Genomic DNA, 13,714 nt, shown 5'->3' with positions numbered 1-13,714 from the left:
ATCGAAATTGTACTCTGCCTTCTGCCCAGACACTGCCCCAGGTACCCAGTGACTGAGGCAGGAAGCTCTGTAGAAATTCATTTTATTCTTAGACTATTTTCAAAAGAAGCAGTGGTGTGCTGTTTTTCTAAAAATATGCCTTTATAGATTCATATATAATATGTATATTATAAAATCCATACATGTATTTACATGGTTGCTACATACAAAATTACAGCACTGTGTCTGTACAGCACTGTGTCTGTACATATCTGTAGGTACATTCTTTCCACTCATCCCTGCTGTGCTTTCCCCGTGAGGGACGGAGATGATCCTTGTAAAGCAGCTTGAGGGCGGCCTCAGCCCAGTGCCTCTGAGTCCGAGTCGGGGCCTCAGCAGAGAAGGTGAAGCGGTTGCTGAGGACTAGCAGGAGTCGGAGGTCGCTGGGGTGACCTTCCGTGGGCCTGGTGGGCAGTTTGAGGCGTCCACCCTGTGGAGCCAACGCTGCCTGGCGCTGTGGCTGAGCGCAGACCCCTTCGGAGCCGTCCTGTGGCCTGGACGTGCTCCGCGGAGCCAAGAACTTAGGTAGGCGGGGGGCCGGGGGCTGGAGCGCCGCCGGGAAGGGGAGAGGGCTGTGCCCGCAGAGCGCCCTGCCGAGGAGGAAGGCCTGCAGCGACGCGCGGGGAGGCAGGCCTTGCTTCCTCTGAGGCTGGGGACGGCCTCAGCCGTGGCTGGGCCCGCTGTGGCCAGAAGAGCCAGCTGTCAGGCCCACAGGCCGGGGCTCCGGGCCCGGGGGTGCATGCACGCGGGTGAGGGGCTGCCTCCTGGGCCGGGGCTGTGGGAGGACGGGGTCCAGGCCTGGGCCTGGCGCCCAGCAGGACAAGGCCCCCGTGGCGGGCAGCCAGGGCCTCAGGGGCACGCGGAGTGCGCCTCCGCTTCTCTCCCCGATCCAGAGCAGAAGGGCAGCGGTGCCTGGAGCCGGGCATGGCAGCTGCTCTGAAAGCCTGAGCCCCGCCCCGCGGCAGTGGACCCCAGGACGGGCCCGGCAGTGGGGACATGGCTCGGGCCGCCCCGGTGAGAGCCGCCTTCAGAGACGGCGGGGCCTCTTGAGGACGCGGCCCCCGGGCGAGTGGACAGTGCGGCCACTGAGCCCGGCCCAGCGCGGCGGGCACACGTGCTGCCCTGGGCCCCGGCCCACGCCCCCATTTGAGTCGGTGTCAGTGTGCCCGTCCTCGCTGGCCTGACTCCTCCCAGTTTAAATCTTCCTGAAGAACGAGAAGAGCCGTTTGCCTTCAGTGGTGCTGGGCTCGTCCCCACGCCCCAGGCCTGGGGCCCGGGAGAGGGTGGCGGGAGGCCGGCTGCGTTCCTTCAGGTGCGTGTCCATCAGCTGCCGGTCAATGACCCTGTGCATGTCATCCTGCGGGCAGACGGGTGGGGTGAGGATGCTGACTTGGCGCAGGACAGGCTGGGGAGGCGGTGGAGCGGGGCAGCACGAGAGGAGAGGATGGCGGGGATGTGAGAGAGCGGCTACAGCCACGGCTGCCCTGACTCGAGACCAAGAAGCACTGCGCGGCTGCGCAGCCCGCCCTCCCGGCCTCCCAGGGCCTGGCTGGCTGCACGGTGTCACTCCAGGGCCGACCCGGGACCAGCTGTGTCCCTGTGGCCCCGGGAGCGGCCGCCGCTGGTGCCTGGCCATCGCCTCCAGCCCTGCTCAGCCTGCAGGCAGCCCCCTTGACCCTGCTTCCTGTGTGTCTCGGGGCCAAGTGCTCCTCTCTCACCTGGTCCCCCTCCCGCAGCCCCAGGGTGGCCTCGGCCACCACCAGCCCTCCAGCCTCACAGCCTGGCCTTGGGGCTTTTCTTGCCCCCTTCAGACTCCTGCCAGCCCGAGCTGCCGGCGCCCATGCGCCCCTGGCAGGCCCACGTGCAAGATCGAGGCTCCCTGGTGTGTCCTTGCCGACCACCATCCATGCTCGGCCCCCATGGATGGGCCCTTTTGGTGGAGGCTGGGGCGTCGCCATGTTCAAGGCTTGTTGTGCTCCAGCCTCAGCGCTTCCTCAGTGAGGCCGCCACACCTCTCCCTACGGCAAGCTAACTACAGAGATGTTCCCTCCACCCAGACTTCGCCTCACAGAACCAGCTCTTACCCCACGGCAGCTGCTGGACAGAGCAGCTCTGCTCTCGCTGGACTGAGTCTGTGCAGGACAGAGCCGCTAACAGACCATGAAAAGTCCTGGTTTAGAAACAAGCAGCCCAGTCTAGTAACGTCAGCCAGAAACACAAGCATCTGCCTGGCTGCTTTACCCTAAAGCCGGGGGGTGGGCTCTGGGATGTCCTAGTGAAAAGACCGAGCCGCGGGCTGAACACTGGAGCGAGTCAGCTGCCGCATCTGCGGGCACACACGCGGAGGCCGAGCGGGGCGGTCGTTCCTGAGGCCGGAGCAGCCGGTCCCTTGGTGAGCACAGGAAGTGGGCCGGCGGGGCCGCTGGCTGATCAGCTTGTCCATCACCTCCCACACACTCACCCAAGCTCGCAGTCACTCAAGACGTCTCTGCAAGTTTCCTGAGCGTGTCACCAGGTGGCGGCGGGCAGACCCCTCGCTCACGGCCTGCTCTCCTACCTTCCTCCCCGCCCCTTCTTTCTTCACATACAACTTCCCTCCTACACCCACTCCTCGTCAAGTGCCACGGTCCTCACTTTGAAGGGCCCAGTGTCAAATCCTCGGCCCAGTGCTCTGTTCTTGGGACGCTGCCATAAGATCTACATTAAATGCAACTTTAGGAATGTCACAGGGTCCTTCAGAGATAAACCCTTTCAAAGCTGCCAGTGTTTTTTCTGGTACACTGCAAACTGCATTTTTTTAGACTGTAAGATTCAGCAAAGGAATTCCACGAAATCTATCACGTCAAAACTTGATACACACACAAGATGCTAGTAACTCCATGCTAGGTCATGTCTATAGAACAGCCCATTTGTGAGGAGGTGGAACCAAGAAACCAGCGTCAGCCGGGTCAGCCTGTCAGGCCCGGGCCACGTGCTGCTGTGCTCGCGCTCACGGACGCGCTGGTGGAGGGAGGGGGAGGCCAGGGCGTGATGGCATGGCACACTGGACGAGATGACGCTGGCACCGACACGACATGGTGACCACAAGGGAGGCGGCGGGGCGGGACCGTGACGGCGGGAGAGGAGAGGGGAGGGGATGAAGGCTTGAGCTCACCTCAAAGGCAGGAGGGGTGTACAACTAAAGCTGTTGATACGGGAACTGAGAAAGGCCACTAGATCAGAAACCAAAGGAGCCAGATAGTAAAAAGCCCTGAGGAAGCAAACTGTAGCCGAGAGAAAAGAGAAGAACAGACGCAGTGAGCCAGGACACGGTGCGCTGGGAGGCGGGGAGCAGCTCTTGGGGTGGGGGGACCCCGGCGCACCTGCAGCCAGCCAGGCAGGGCCCTGCCTGGGAAAGCTGCAGGGGCCTTTTCATCTGTCCAGTTAGGATTTCTTGGGGAGAAACATGAATGGTTACACCCATATCCTGAAATTGTACTTCCATAATCTCATTAACAAAAAGCAAGTCGTGGCCCTGGCCCAGTGCGCGTCAGGGCCTGGGACAGGGCAGGCTGACTGGACCCTGACACCCGTGGTGCTAGAGACGGACACGCTGACTCACTTTCCCCAGACCTGCACCAGGATGGTGCTGTGTGGAAGAAGGAAGCTGGCCTCTGAGAAAGGGAAGAACAGCGGCCGCTAACAACCCAGGGGTGCCTGAACGACATGCATCCAGTAATGAACTTCCAGTCAGTCATACAGGGCTTCCTGGGCCCTCAGTGTTGACAGCAGTATCTTTAGAGCTAATTTCAACAAAGCCAAGGCAAGCGGCTGAAGGAGGCCCCTGTTCAAGCCTGGAGGTCGGCATAGCCGGGTTCCTCGCTCTTGAGAGCAGCTTCCTCCAGGCACTCAGGGCCTGGGGCCTGGAACCCCGACTCTCACCCAGTGAAGACGGATAACTGCTCACCTGCACACGCGGGACCCTCCAGTAACAAACCCATCCTTACACTCAGCCTGGGTTCACAGACTCTTTTACCTGCCAAGCCTCAAGCTGCTGCGAGAGGTTCAGTTTTTGCTGAATGGCATCCAGCAGCTGGCTGTTGAGAGACATCATGTCCATCTTGCACTTGGCGAGTTCCAGCTCCACAGCGTTCTTCCTGGAAACACACAAGCTGGGGTGAGCGCCGACACCCTGTGCCAGAGCATCAGGTCCTCTGCCTGGGGCACCCAACGTCCATGGGATAGGGAAACAGTCTCTGACCCCAGACTCACAACGAACAGTAGCTGTAACTACAGTGTTACTTCCAGAGGCCTGGAAAACTGTGTAACATGCTTTCGTACACACTTTCTCAACTTTCATAAACAAGCTGTAGGTGAAAGGATTATCTAACCGCTATCTTAAAGTGATTGAGAGAGAAGGATACTTAAATCAGGACTGGAACTCAGAGATCAAAGACCTCTTACAGCACTAAGGGGCTGCTGCCTTCATCTTTCCCCCAAAAGACCAGTCCCCATGGAAGTTGGACTTAACCCATTGGTGCCTCCTTTCCACTAGCAACCCCCTCTTTTGAGGGTGTGTGCACTGGCAGCCACACAGTGCTGCACAGCTCAGCTAATCACTGTAGCCAGCAATTAGGGGACCCGTGGCAAATTATATGATGGAATACAGTCACCTCCCAGTAACAACCACAATGTTGAATATTTACTGACAGTGGGGAAACACTCGTGATTTATGCTGAGTGTAAAAAAGAACCAAGAGACAAGGTCACCTATGATACTAGCTTTGTACAAGAAAACCTGCTGGTGTATATTTGAAGGTCACACTCAAAAATGTCTACTTGGTTCTCTTGGGATGATGACCATTGATGAGTAATTGCTCCCACACTTCTGCATTTTGTATTTGCACATTTTGGTGTGTTTTACATACTTTGTTCACTTTCCCCAGCATTCCTAAACCATGGTGGTTCAATGCAAAAGGTAACTTTGCAGGGATGCCAGGTAATGGGAATAAAGTGGCAGAGCCTTAGCTGGGCACCTTCTATAAGGTGGCAGTGGTTGTCCAGCTGCCAAATAAGTATTTAGTCCTTCAGGGACTGATACCTTTCACATTAAAAGGGCAAAACTAAGACGGCTCTCATCACCCAGGGCCATAGACCAATGTGCATGGCCTTGTGAGGACCCACCCTCAGAGGCTGCCCAGCCCCCGTCAAAGCCAAGCTCGACCAGAAGGCAGTAAGGGTGAACCGTTCGGGCTACCCCGCGACCAGCACTTCCTCTGTGGCCTCAAGTCCACCGAGCAGTTGGTCACCTCCCTCGACACCCTGGGGCTCCAGGCAGGAGCCCCGCCCACCCATCCCGGACTCTCCAGGCCGCTTAGAGCGGGTCCGCTCACAGCGGGTCCGCCCACCCGCACTGCGGCTGCCTGGACAGGAGCCTGGCCAATGAGCGCCGGGGTCTCAAGTGCCGCAAGCTGCTCCCGTGACAGCCGCTGCCATTGGCTGGTCGCGAAGGTAGAACTACATGCCTGGCGCCGGTTGCCACGGACGCCCGGAGGGCCCACCCCACGGTCCTGGAAAGTCAGCGCAAACCCCCGGCGCCCCGCGGCAGGGAATCCTCCTGAGCTTACAGGCGTCTCCCGGCAGGTGGCGCCAGGAGCAGCCTGAAGACCCCGGAATGTGCTGACTAACGCCGCTGCCGGAGGGGCACAGGTCCATCGACAGATGCGGCCCGCGGAAAGCCCTCGAGCTGGGCCCACCTTGGGGGCCTAGGTGTCAGTCACAGCCTGGGACGGCACCCTCGGAACGTTTGCTCACTAGGGCATCTTTGGAGCTTATCATTCATGAGAAAGCACAAAACAAGGAAAACAAAGCTGTAGAAACCCCCGATCAATACATTAATCAGTTTTAAAAAGGAATATTTCAAAGGGTTAGGCGAATTCCTTGTATAAATGAAACCAATAGCAACTGAGCCCTCTGGCTGTGTAAGGCAGATGCCAGCCCGGGATTTCTTTTCTCTGAGGACCTTTCACCTGAAAGGAGATAAAATTGTTAACTTTTCTAAACACCTTAAGGTTTTTGCTGTCCAGTGAAGAGAGGGAAGTTATTCTTCTTGGGGGCAAGTCTCACCCTTATTGCGTATTAGAATCATGGGGTGGGAGCTGCCCCAAACCCAGACTGAAGTTTCAGACTGAAGAATTGTTCTGGATAGGGCCCTGGGGTTGGGGGCGGGGAAGATTCTAAAATGCAGCCAAGATAAGAGATGACATATATAAAACTCTTACTGCTGCTGCTAAGTCACTCCAGTCGTGTCCAACTCTGTGCGACCCCACAGACGGCAGCCCACCAGGCTCCCCTGTCTCTGGGATTCTCGGCCCTACACAAATGTATGGTGGTCCCACATTTCAATGATTCCTTAGGTCTCGTCTGAATTCTGTATACCCAGAATTTCATTTGTGAGGGACAGAAAAAGAACCCTCCTGGAGTGATCTAACACTCTAAGGGCAGGGCCAGGAAGGACAGGTCCTCACTCCAAAACCCTTCCTACTCAGGAGGGAGAACTCACAAATCTGATCAGTCAGACCCCAGGAGGCTGACTTGGCCTCCGTGGGCAGCAGGCAAGGGCATGCATTTCAAGGTTCCATGGAGACTTGTAACTTCCTGTCACCCAGGTGTTGGAGCTAGGCGCACTCATTTTAATGGAGGGGACGGGACAACTTGTTTCTTCTGCTCTCCTACACCCTGGTACTTTCTCTGGCTGTATCCCCCACCTCCTGCGCAGATGACAGAGGGTGGTCAGAGCCTGATGGCCAGCTCTCTTGCTTCTCCAGCTGAGAGAAGCTGACAAACCAGACTCTGCTTCTAACTTACTGGGTTTCCACAGCTAGCACCCTAATTTTACCATTTTACTCCCTAATTGTTTGACACAATTTCACCCTTTGTTATTCGTAATAGTATGGTCTCACTCCAAAATACCACATTGCTATTCAACAACACAAGAGACAATGCTACATATGGATATCACCAGATGGTCAATACCGAAATCAGACTGATTATGTTCTGTGCAGTCAAAGATGGAGAAACTATACAGTCAGCAAAAACAAGACCAGGGGCTGACTGTGGCTCAGATCATGAACTCCTTATTGCAAAATTCAGACTTAAATTGAAAAAAATAGGGAAAACCCCTGTGCCATTAAGGTACAACCTAAATCAAGTCCCTTACAGTGGAAGTGACAAACAGGTTCAAGGGATTAGATCTGATAGACAGAGGGCCTGAAGAACTATGGACAGAGGTTCATAATGTTATATAGAAGATGGTGATCAAAACCATCCCCAAGAAGAAGAAATGCAAAAAGGCAAACTGGTTGTCTAAGGAGGCCTTGCAAATAGCTGAGAAAAGAGAAGCGAAAGGCAAAGGAGAAAAGTAAAGATAAACCCATCCAAATGCAGACTTCCAAAGAACAACAAGGAGTGATAAAGAAAGCCTTCCTAAGTGAACAATACAAAGAAATAGAGGAAATTAATAGAGTGGGAAAGACTAGAGATCGCTTCAAGAAAATTAGAGACACCAAGGGAACATTTTATGCAAAGCCTGGCACAATGGACAGAAATGGTATGGACCTAACAGAAGCAGAAGATATTAAGAAGAGGTGGGAAGAATACAAAGAACTATACAAAAAAGATCTTAATGATGCAGATAATCAGGACAGTGTGATCACTCACCTAGAGCCAGACATCTTGGAGTGCAAAGTCAAGTGGGCCTTAGGAAGCATCACTATGAACAAAGCCAGTGGAGGTAATGGAATTCCAGTTGAGCTATTTCAAACCCTAAATGATGATGCTGTCAAAGTGCTGCACTCAATACGCCAGCAAATTTGGAAAATGCAGCATTGGCCATAGGACTGGAAAAGGTCAGTTTTCATTCCAATCCCCCAAAAAGGCAATGCCAAAGAATGTTCAAACTACCATACAATTGTGCTCATCTCACACACTAGCAAAATAATGCTCAAAATTCTCCAAGCCAGGCTTCAACAGTACATGAACCATGAACTTCCAGGTGTTCAAGCTGGATTTAGAAAAGGCAGAGGAACCAGAGATCAAATTGCTAACATCCGTTGGATCACAGAGAAAGCAAGAGAGTTCCAGAAAAACATCTACTTCTGCTTCATTGACTACACTAAAGCCTTTGACTGTATGAATAGCAGCAACCTGTGGAAAATTCTTCAAGAGATGGGAATACCAGGCCACCTTACCTGCCTCCTGTGAAACCTGTATGCAGGTCAAGAAGCAACAGTTAGAACCAGACATGGACTGGTTCCAAATTAAGAAAGGAGTACATCAAGGCTGTATATTGTCACCCTGCTTATTTAACTTATATGCAGAGTACATCATGAGAAATGCTGGGCTGGATGAAGCATGAGCTAGAATCAAGATTGCTGGGAGAAATATCAATAACCTCGGATATGCTGATGACACCATCCTTACAGCAGAAAGTGAAGGGGAACTAAAGAGCCTCTTGATGAGGTGAGAGAGAAGTGTGAAAAAGTTGGCTTAAAACTCAACATTCAAAAACCAAAGATTATGGCATCCGGTCCCATCATTTCATGGCAAATAGTTGGGGAAACAATGGAAACAGTGACAGACTTAATTTTCTTGGGCTCTAAAATCACTGCAGACGGTGACTGAAGTCATGAAATTAAAAGACTCTTGCTCCTTGGAAGAAAAGCTATGACAAATCTAGATAGCATATTAAAAAGCAGAGACATTCCTTTGCTGACAAAGGTCTATATAATCAAAGCTATGGTTTTTCCATCTGGTCCCATCACTTCATGGGAAATAGATGGGGAAATAGTGGAAACAGTGGTAGACTTTATTTTTGGGGGTTCCAAAATCACTGTAGATGGTGATTGCAGCCATGAAATTAAAAGGCGCTTACTCTTTGGAAGGAAAGTTATGAGCAACCTAGATAGCATATTCAAAAGCAGAGACATTACTTTGCTAACAAAGGTCCGTCTAGTCAAGGCTATGGTTTTTCCTGTGGTTAGGTATGGATGTGAGAGTTGGACTGTGAAGAAAGCTGAGTGCCGAAGAATTGATGCTTTTGAACTGTGCTTTTGGAGAAGACCCTTGAGAGTCCCTTGGACTGCAAGGAGATCAAACCAGTCAATCCTAAAGGGAATCAATCCTGAATATTCCTTGGAAGGACTGATGCTGAAGCTCCAATACTTTGGCCACCTGATGTGAAGAGCTGCCTCATTGGAAAAGACCCTGATGCTGGGAAAGACTGAGGGCAGGAGAAGGGGACGGCAAAGAATGAGATGGTTGGATGGCATCACCGACTTGATGGACATGAGTTTGAGCAAACTCTGGGAGATGGTGATGGACAGGGAAGCCTGGCATGCTGCAGTCCATGGGTTGCAAAGAGTCAGACACCACTGAGCAACTGAACAAAAATTCAAGTATTCAGTAAGTACATCCATTGGAGAAGACTCTTGAGAGTCCCTTGGACTGCAAGGAGATCTAACCAGTCCATCCTAAAGGAAATCAGTCCTGAATATTCATTGGAAGGACTGATGCTGAAGCTGAAACTCCAATACTTTGGCCACCTGATGTGAAGAACTGACTCACTAGAAAAGACCCTGATGCTGGAAAAGATTGAGGGCGGGAGGAGAAGGGGACGACAGAGGATGAGATGGTTGGATGGCATCACCGACTGGATGGACGTGAGTTTGAGTGAACTCTAGGAGTTGGTGATGGACAGGGAGGGCTGGTGTGCTGCAGTTCTTGGGGTCGCAAAGAGTCGGACATGACTGAGCTGAACTACAACCATCAGGAATGGCAAAGATAGTGTAGGTTTGTGATTCTCACCGAGAATAATTCCAAAATGAACTGGAAATTGAAAGACAACTTAATAGGAGATTCTGACCAGACAGAAAAGGGGACCCAAAAGTAAAACCAAAATGGAAGTGATGGAAATGACTGAAGGGAACAGAAGGGAGGGGACAATGGTATATGAAAATGAAAAGGGGAAGATGTGGGGAATTTTAAAGTCAGAAATTAAAATGTCGTATTACTTCTTAAAAAAGTCAAATAGTATCTATTTACAAATTCTTTTTAATAAGCTCCTTTTAGCTTTCTGACAAGTAGCCCTGAGGTAAGGGGAAAGGAGCCTGAGACTGACGTGAAGGCCAGTGATCAGCACTGGCTGTGATGCTGGGGAAACGCCCTTATTTGTAAAATTGGGATTAAAAAGCTCTACTTCTTGCTGTGGCTAGGAGGATTAACGGATGCTTTGTAAGCAGTAAAGTGATGCACAAATGTTGTTATTAATGTGTTATAAAGCCTGCAAAGCAGACGCAATTTTGGTACTTTAGTACCCTTTATCTCCTTAGACTCAATAAACAGGACAAATTGAATGTGTGTTAAAGATAATTTTCAGGAGGATGGGAAATAAATATGGTCTTTGCCTTTGTACTGCCAAATATTTTGAATGTACAAGAATGTGTTTATGCATTTCTTCTCTGCCAGAGAAAGCCCAAAACATCATTTAAAAATGACCCAGTTTACTAGAAATTAATAAAGACAAAGAAAAATGTTCAGTGACACTCTGGGGATGCAGTCAAACTCAGAATGTAGGAAAACTATGAATTAAAAAGAGCCAGTTTCTTCAATAAACGCAAACCGGAAAAAAAAAAGTGGGAAGAGTTACAACCTTTTGGGACATAACAACTTAACAGAGTATGGTGGACTTTGGTGTCTGATTCTTATTGAGTATGAAATGACATTTATGATAAGGGACAACTGGGGAAATTTGAACATTGGATACTAGATGATATTAAGAAATTGAAGTTTTTTCGTGGTGATATTTCTGGCGTGTGTTTTACAATAAAGAGTCTTTCTCTGGTAGAGCTTTCTGTGAAAATGTTTGCAGATGAGATGATATGTCTCGCCATCCACCTTAACATGGCCCAGAAGGGGAGGGGGAGGAAATGGATGGCTACAGATGAAGCCACACTGGCCATGCTGTTCATCAGCGCTGAGACTGAGAGGGAGGGAGGTCGGAATTCGTCTTATGTTTTCTACTTTCGTTTACGCTTGAAAATGTCTATGATGAAGAGTAAAACAAAAACAACAAAAATTATGTGTGTGTGTGTGCGTATATAAAATGAGATTGGCCCACTCCAGTATTTTTGCCTGGAGCATTCCATGGACAGAGGAGCCTGGTGGGCTACAGTCTATGGGGTTGAAAAGAGTCGTACAAGACTGAAGCAACTGAGCACACATAATGAAACTGGAAAGCTGAGATACAAGTGAAAACAAACAAAAAAACCCATGTAGAGAGCATCATCTCACTGATGTTTTAAAAAGTCCACCAAAACTGTATTGCATATACACCTGCATACACATATGTAAAATATCTGCAAAAAACGCATACCCGACTTTTAACAGTAGTGTCTGTCTGGGAAGAAGAATGGGATGGGGAGTGAGAAATTCCCAAGTAGCAGGGAAACTCTTTGAGTTTTATGTTCTTCTGTTCGATTTAACACCTGAGACTGAGCACATTCTCGTGTTACTAATGCCTGCAGTTAAACAAGTCATGCCTACTCACTTTGCAATGGCCTCGTCTCGGTCCCTGATGGCCTTCTGAAGCCGCTCCTCTGGCTCCTTGTCCTCAGATGTCACTCTGAGTCGGTCTCTCTCCTCCTTCAGGGCAGTCATCTCCACGCTCAGCAGTGTCACCTAATGGGAGACGAAGGGGATGAACACGCGCACCACTGCTGCCGGCCTGGGGTGCCTCCCTCCTGAGGGAGAAGAGAATAGCCCCAGGCGGGCTCAGGGCCTGTGTGCAGGGCAGGCTGGTGACTTCCCACTGCCCCCTGCTCCAGGAGGGAGGGGCCCACACACGAGGCTGGAGCTCGGTGGACGGGGGCGCTCAGTCCTGAGCTGCAGCTGGGGCCTGGTCCCCCTGCGCACACCATGGCACCTCCTTCACCTGCAGGCACTCTCTGGGAGCTGCTGAGTGAAGGCCACGTGCACACCAGGGCCCTGGAACACATTTGGGGGACAAGGACTCGAGTTTTGTTTCCAGTCATCTTCCACTCGATGTGGACACTGCCCTGTGCCCCACATGGGCCCTGGCTGGCCCCAGAGCCTGGGACCTGGTTCCCATTTCTGTGACAGCACTAGACACAGCCTGGCTTTCCCATCTTCTTCCTTCGGCTCCCCAGGTCAAGGCCACAGGGAATTTAGGCAGAAAAACAACATCGTCACCTTTCACTTCAAGCCTCTTACCTTCTGTATGGTCCATGCCTCTGTGAATGGCATCAGAGGCCACTCACAGGGAGTCAACCTTCGGTGGCGAGGTGCCCCTCCTGGTGGCTCCCTCGGTGACCAGAGTTCATCCCACCCTCTGCACACGGCGACCTCTCGCTCACCTTGTGCTCTGCCATGGTGCGAAGCATGTCCTATCCATCTGTGTGTCTCAGAGCCTGACCAGAAACAATGCTTAATCCCCAAGTGCCTGTGCAGTGGACGGCTGTCATTTGGGGGCTTGTCAAGGACCCAGAATTCCTTCCCGTCTGGGGCATCCCTAGTTGCATGAGCCTTGGCAGGAGGCAGAGCATGCCCACCTACTAAGGAAGCCAAAGGAAGAGACCTTTCCTAGGTACCTGGGCCCCTACCTGGGGCTGCAGCTCTCGGGGGTTCAGCAAAGCCCCTGGCCAGTGGGAGATTACTGCAAGGACAGCACATGTTTTTGTCATCCCACTCATGGCTCCTTCCTGTTTTGGAGCTCAGTTCTCCAGCCTGCCTATTGATTCTGTGACGCTTCAGATTTAATTCCAGTATATTATTTTTCTGCTCAAGTTAAGCAGAGTGAGTTTCAGTTGTCTGCAACCAGAAACCGTGGCTGGTAGAGCTTTTAATAAATATTTGTTGAATGAATGGAAGGCGGGGAACCCTCCTTCTCACAGTCGATAGAATCAGACTGGAGTCAGGACGCCTGACCCTGCCCTCTTATTAACTATTACACATGCCTTTGACATTTTTCCAAGGAAGGATCCATCTATGCGGATCTGTCCCTCCCACAAAGGCAAAGACATCACCTTTCTGCCCTTTGAGGCCTAGATCTGATCACCTTGACAGTGAAGCTGAGCAAAGGCCCCAAGACTAAGGCTGAAGATCAAGCTTCTCTTGAGATACCTTGGGCTCTATAAGCTGAGACAATAGAGGTGCCAACCCCCCAGGGTAGCAGCCACTCAGGAGCAAATCAGAGGACACACACCAGTGATGAGGGATATGGGACAACTTGTCACTATATGCAGTGGACTTTGCACTCTCAGGTGCGTGGGAGGGAATATCAGGGCCTGGCGCTCTGTGCGTCCATGATGGGGACAGCTCCAGTGATGAGCCTCAGGGTGCTGGGCATCCACAGAGGCCAGGGCGTGCAGGTGCAGTGAGCTCTGAGGCAGACAAGGCATCAGGTGAGAAGCCCAGCCTCACCCTATTCTTAGCAGGTTCTGCAGCCTGGTGAGCCAGAACCCAAGACCCAGAAAGCACCTGGCAGAGACAGCCAGCCCTCCTCAGACCAAATGAGCCCTGACATGGCCTCGAGCCAGCCAGGTGTTCTGCCAGCTGAGTTGGCAACAGATAAAACTACATGCTAGGCAGGAAATGCCAACATGTCATAGTCTCCAGATAAA

The 13,714-nt window shown here is 51.7% G+C and overlaps 1 protein-coding gene across 3 annotated transcripts in view; it reads right to left on the bottom strand.

Annotated features, from left to right (window-relative positions):
• Window positions 1-65: 65 nt before the first annotated feature.
• Window positions 66-13,714, bottom strand: part of BICDL1 (BICD family like cargo adaptor 1) — a 79,539-nt gene continuing 65,890 nt past the window's right edge. For 2 of the 3 annotated variants that reach the window (XM_012097904.5, XM_004017411.6), the window contains 3 exons: window positions 11,623-11,753; window positions 4,055-4,175; window positions 66-1,396 (listed from right to left, as the gene is read on the bottom strand). In XM_012097904.5, coding sequence (XP_011953294.2) covers window positions 1,235-1,396; window positions 4,055-4,175; window positions 11,623-11,753 — 414 coding nt within the window. In that variant the 3' untranslated portion in view covers window positions 66-1,234. Of the gene's footprint in view, window positions 1,397-3,193; window positions 3,303-4,054; window positions 4,176-11,622; window positions 11,754-13,714 lie in introns of all 3 variants that reach the window. The other variant, XR_009597045.1, reaches the window with a different exon arrangement.

The sequence above is a fragment of the Ovis aries genome, chromosome 17 (assembly GCF_016772045.2).
Source record: "Ovis aries strain OAR_USU_Benz2616 breed Rambouillet chromosome 17, ARS-UI_Ramb_v3.0, whole genome shotgun sequence".
Classification (NCBI taxonomy): Eukaryota; Metazoa; Chordata; class Mammalia; order Artiodactyla; family Bovidae; genus Ovis; species Ovis aries.
Note: the sequence above shows the minus strand (reverse complement) of the source record. Positions and strands in the feature narration are given on the sequence as shown.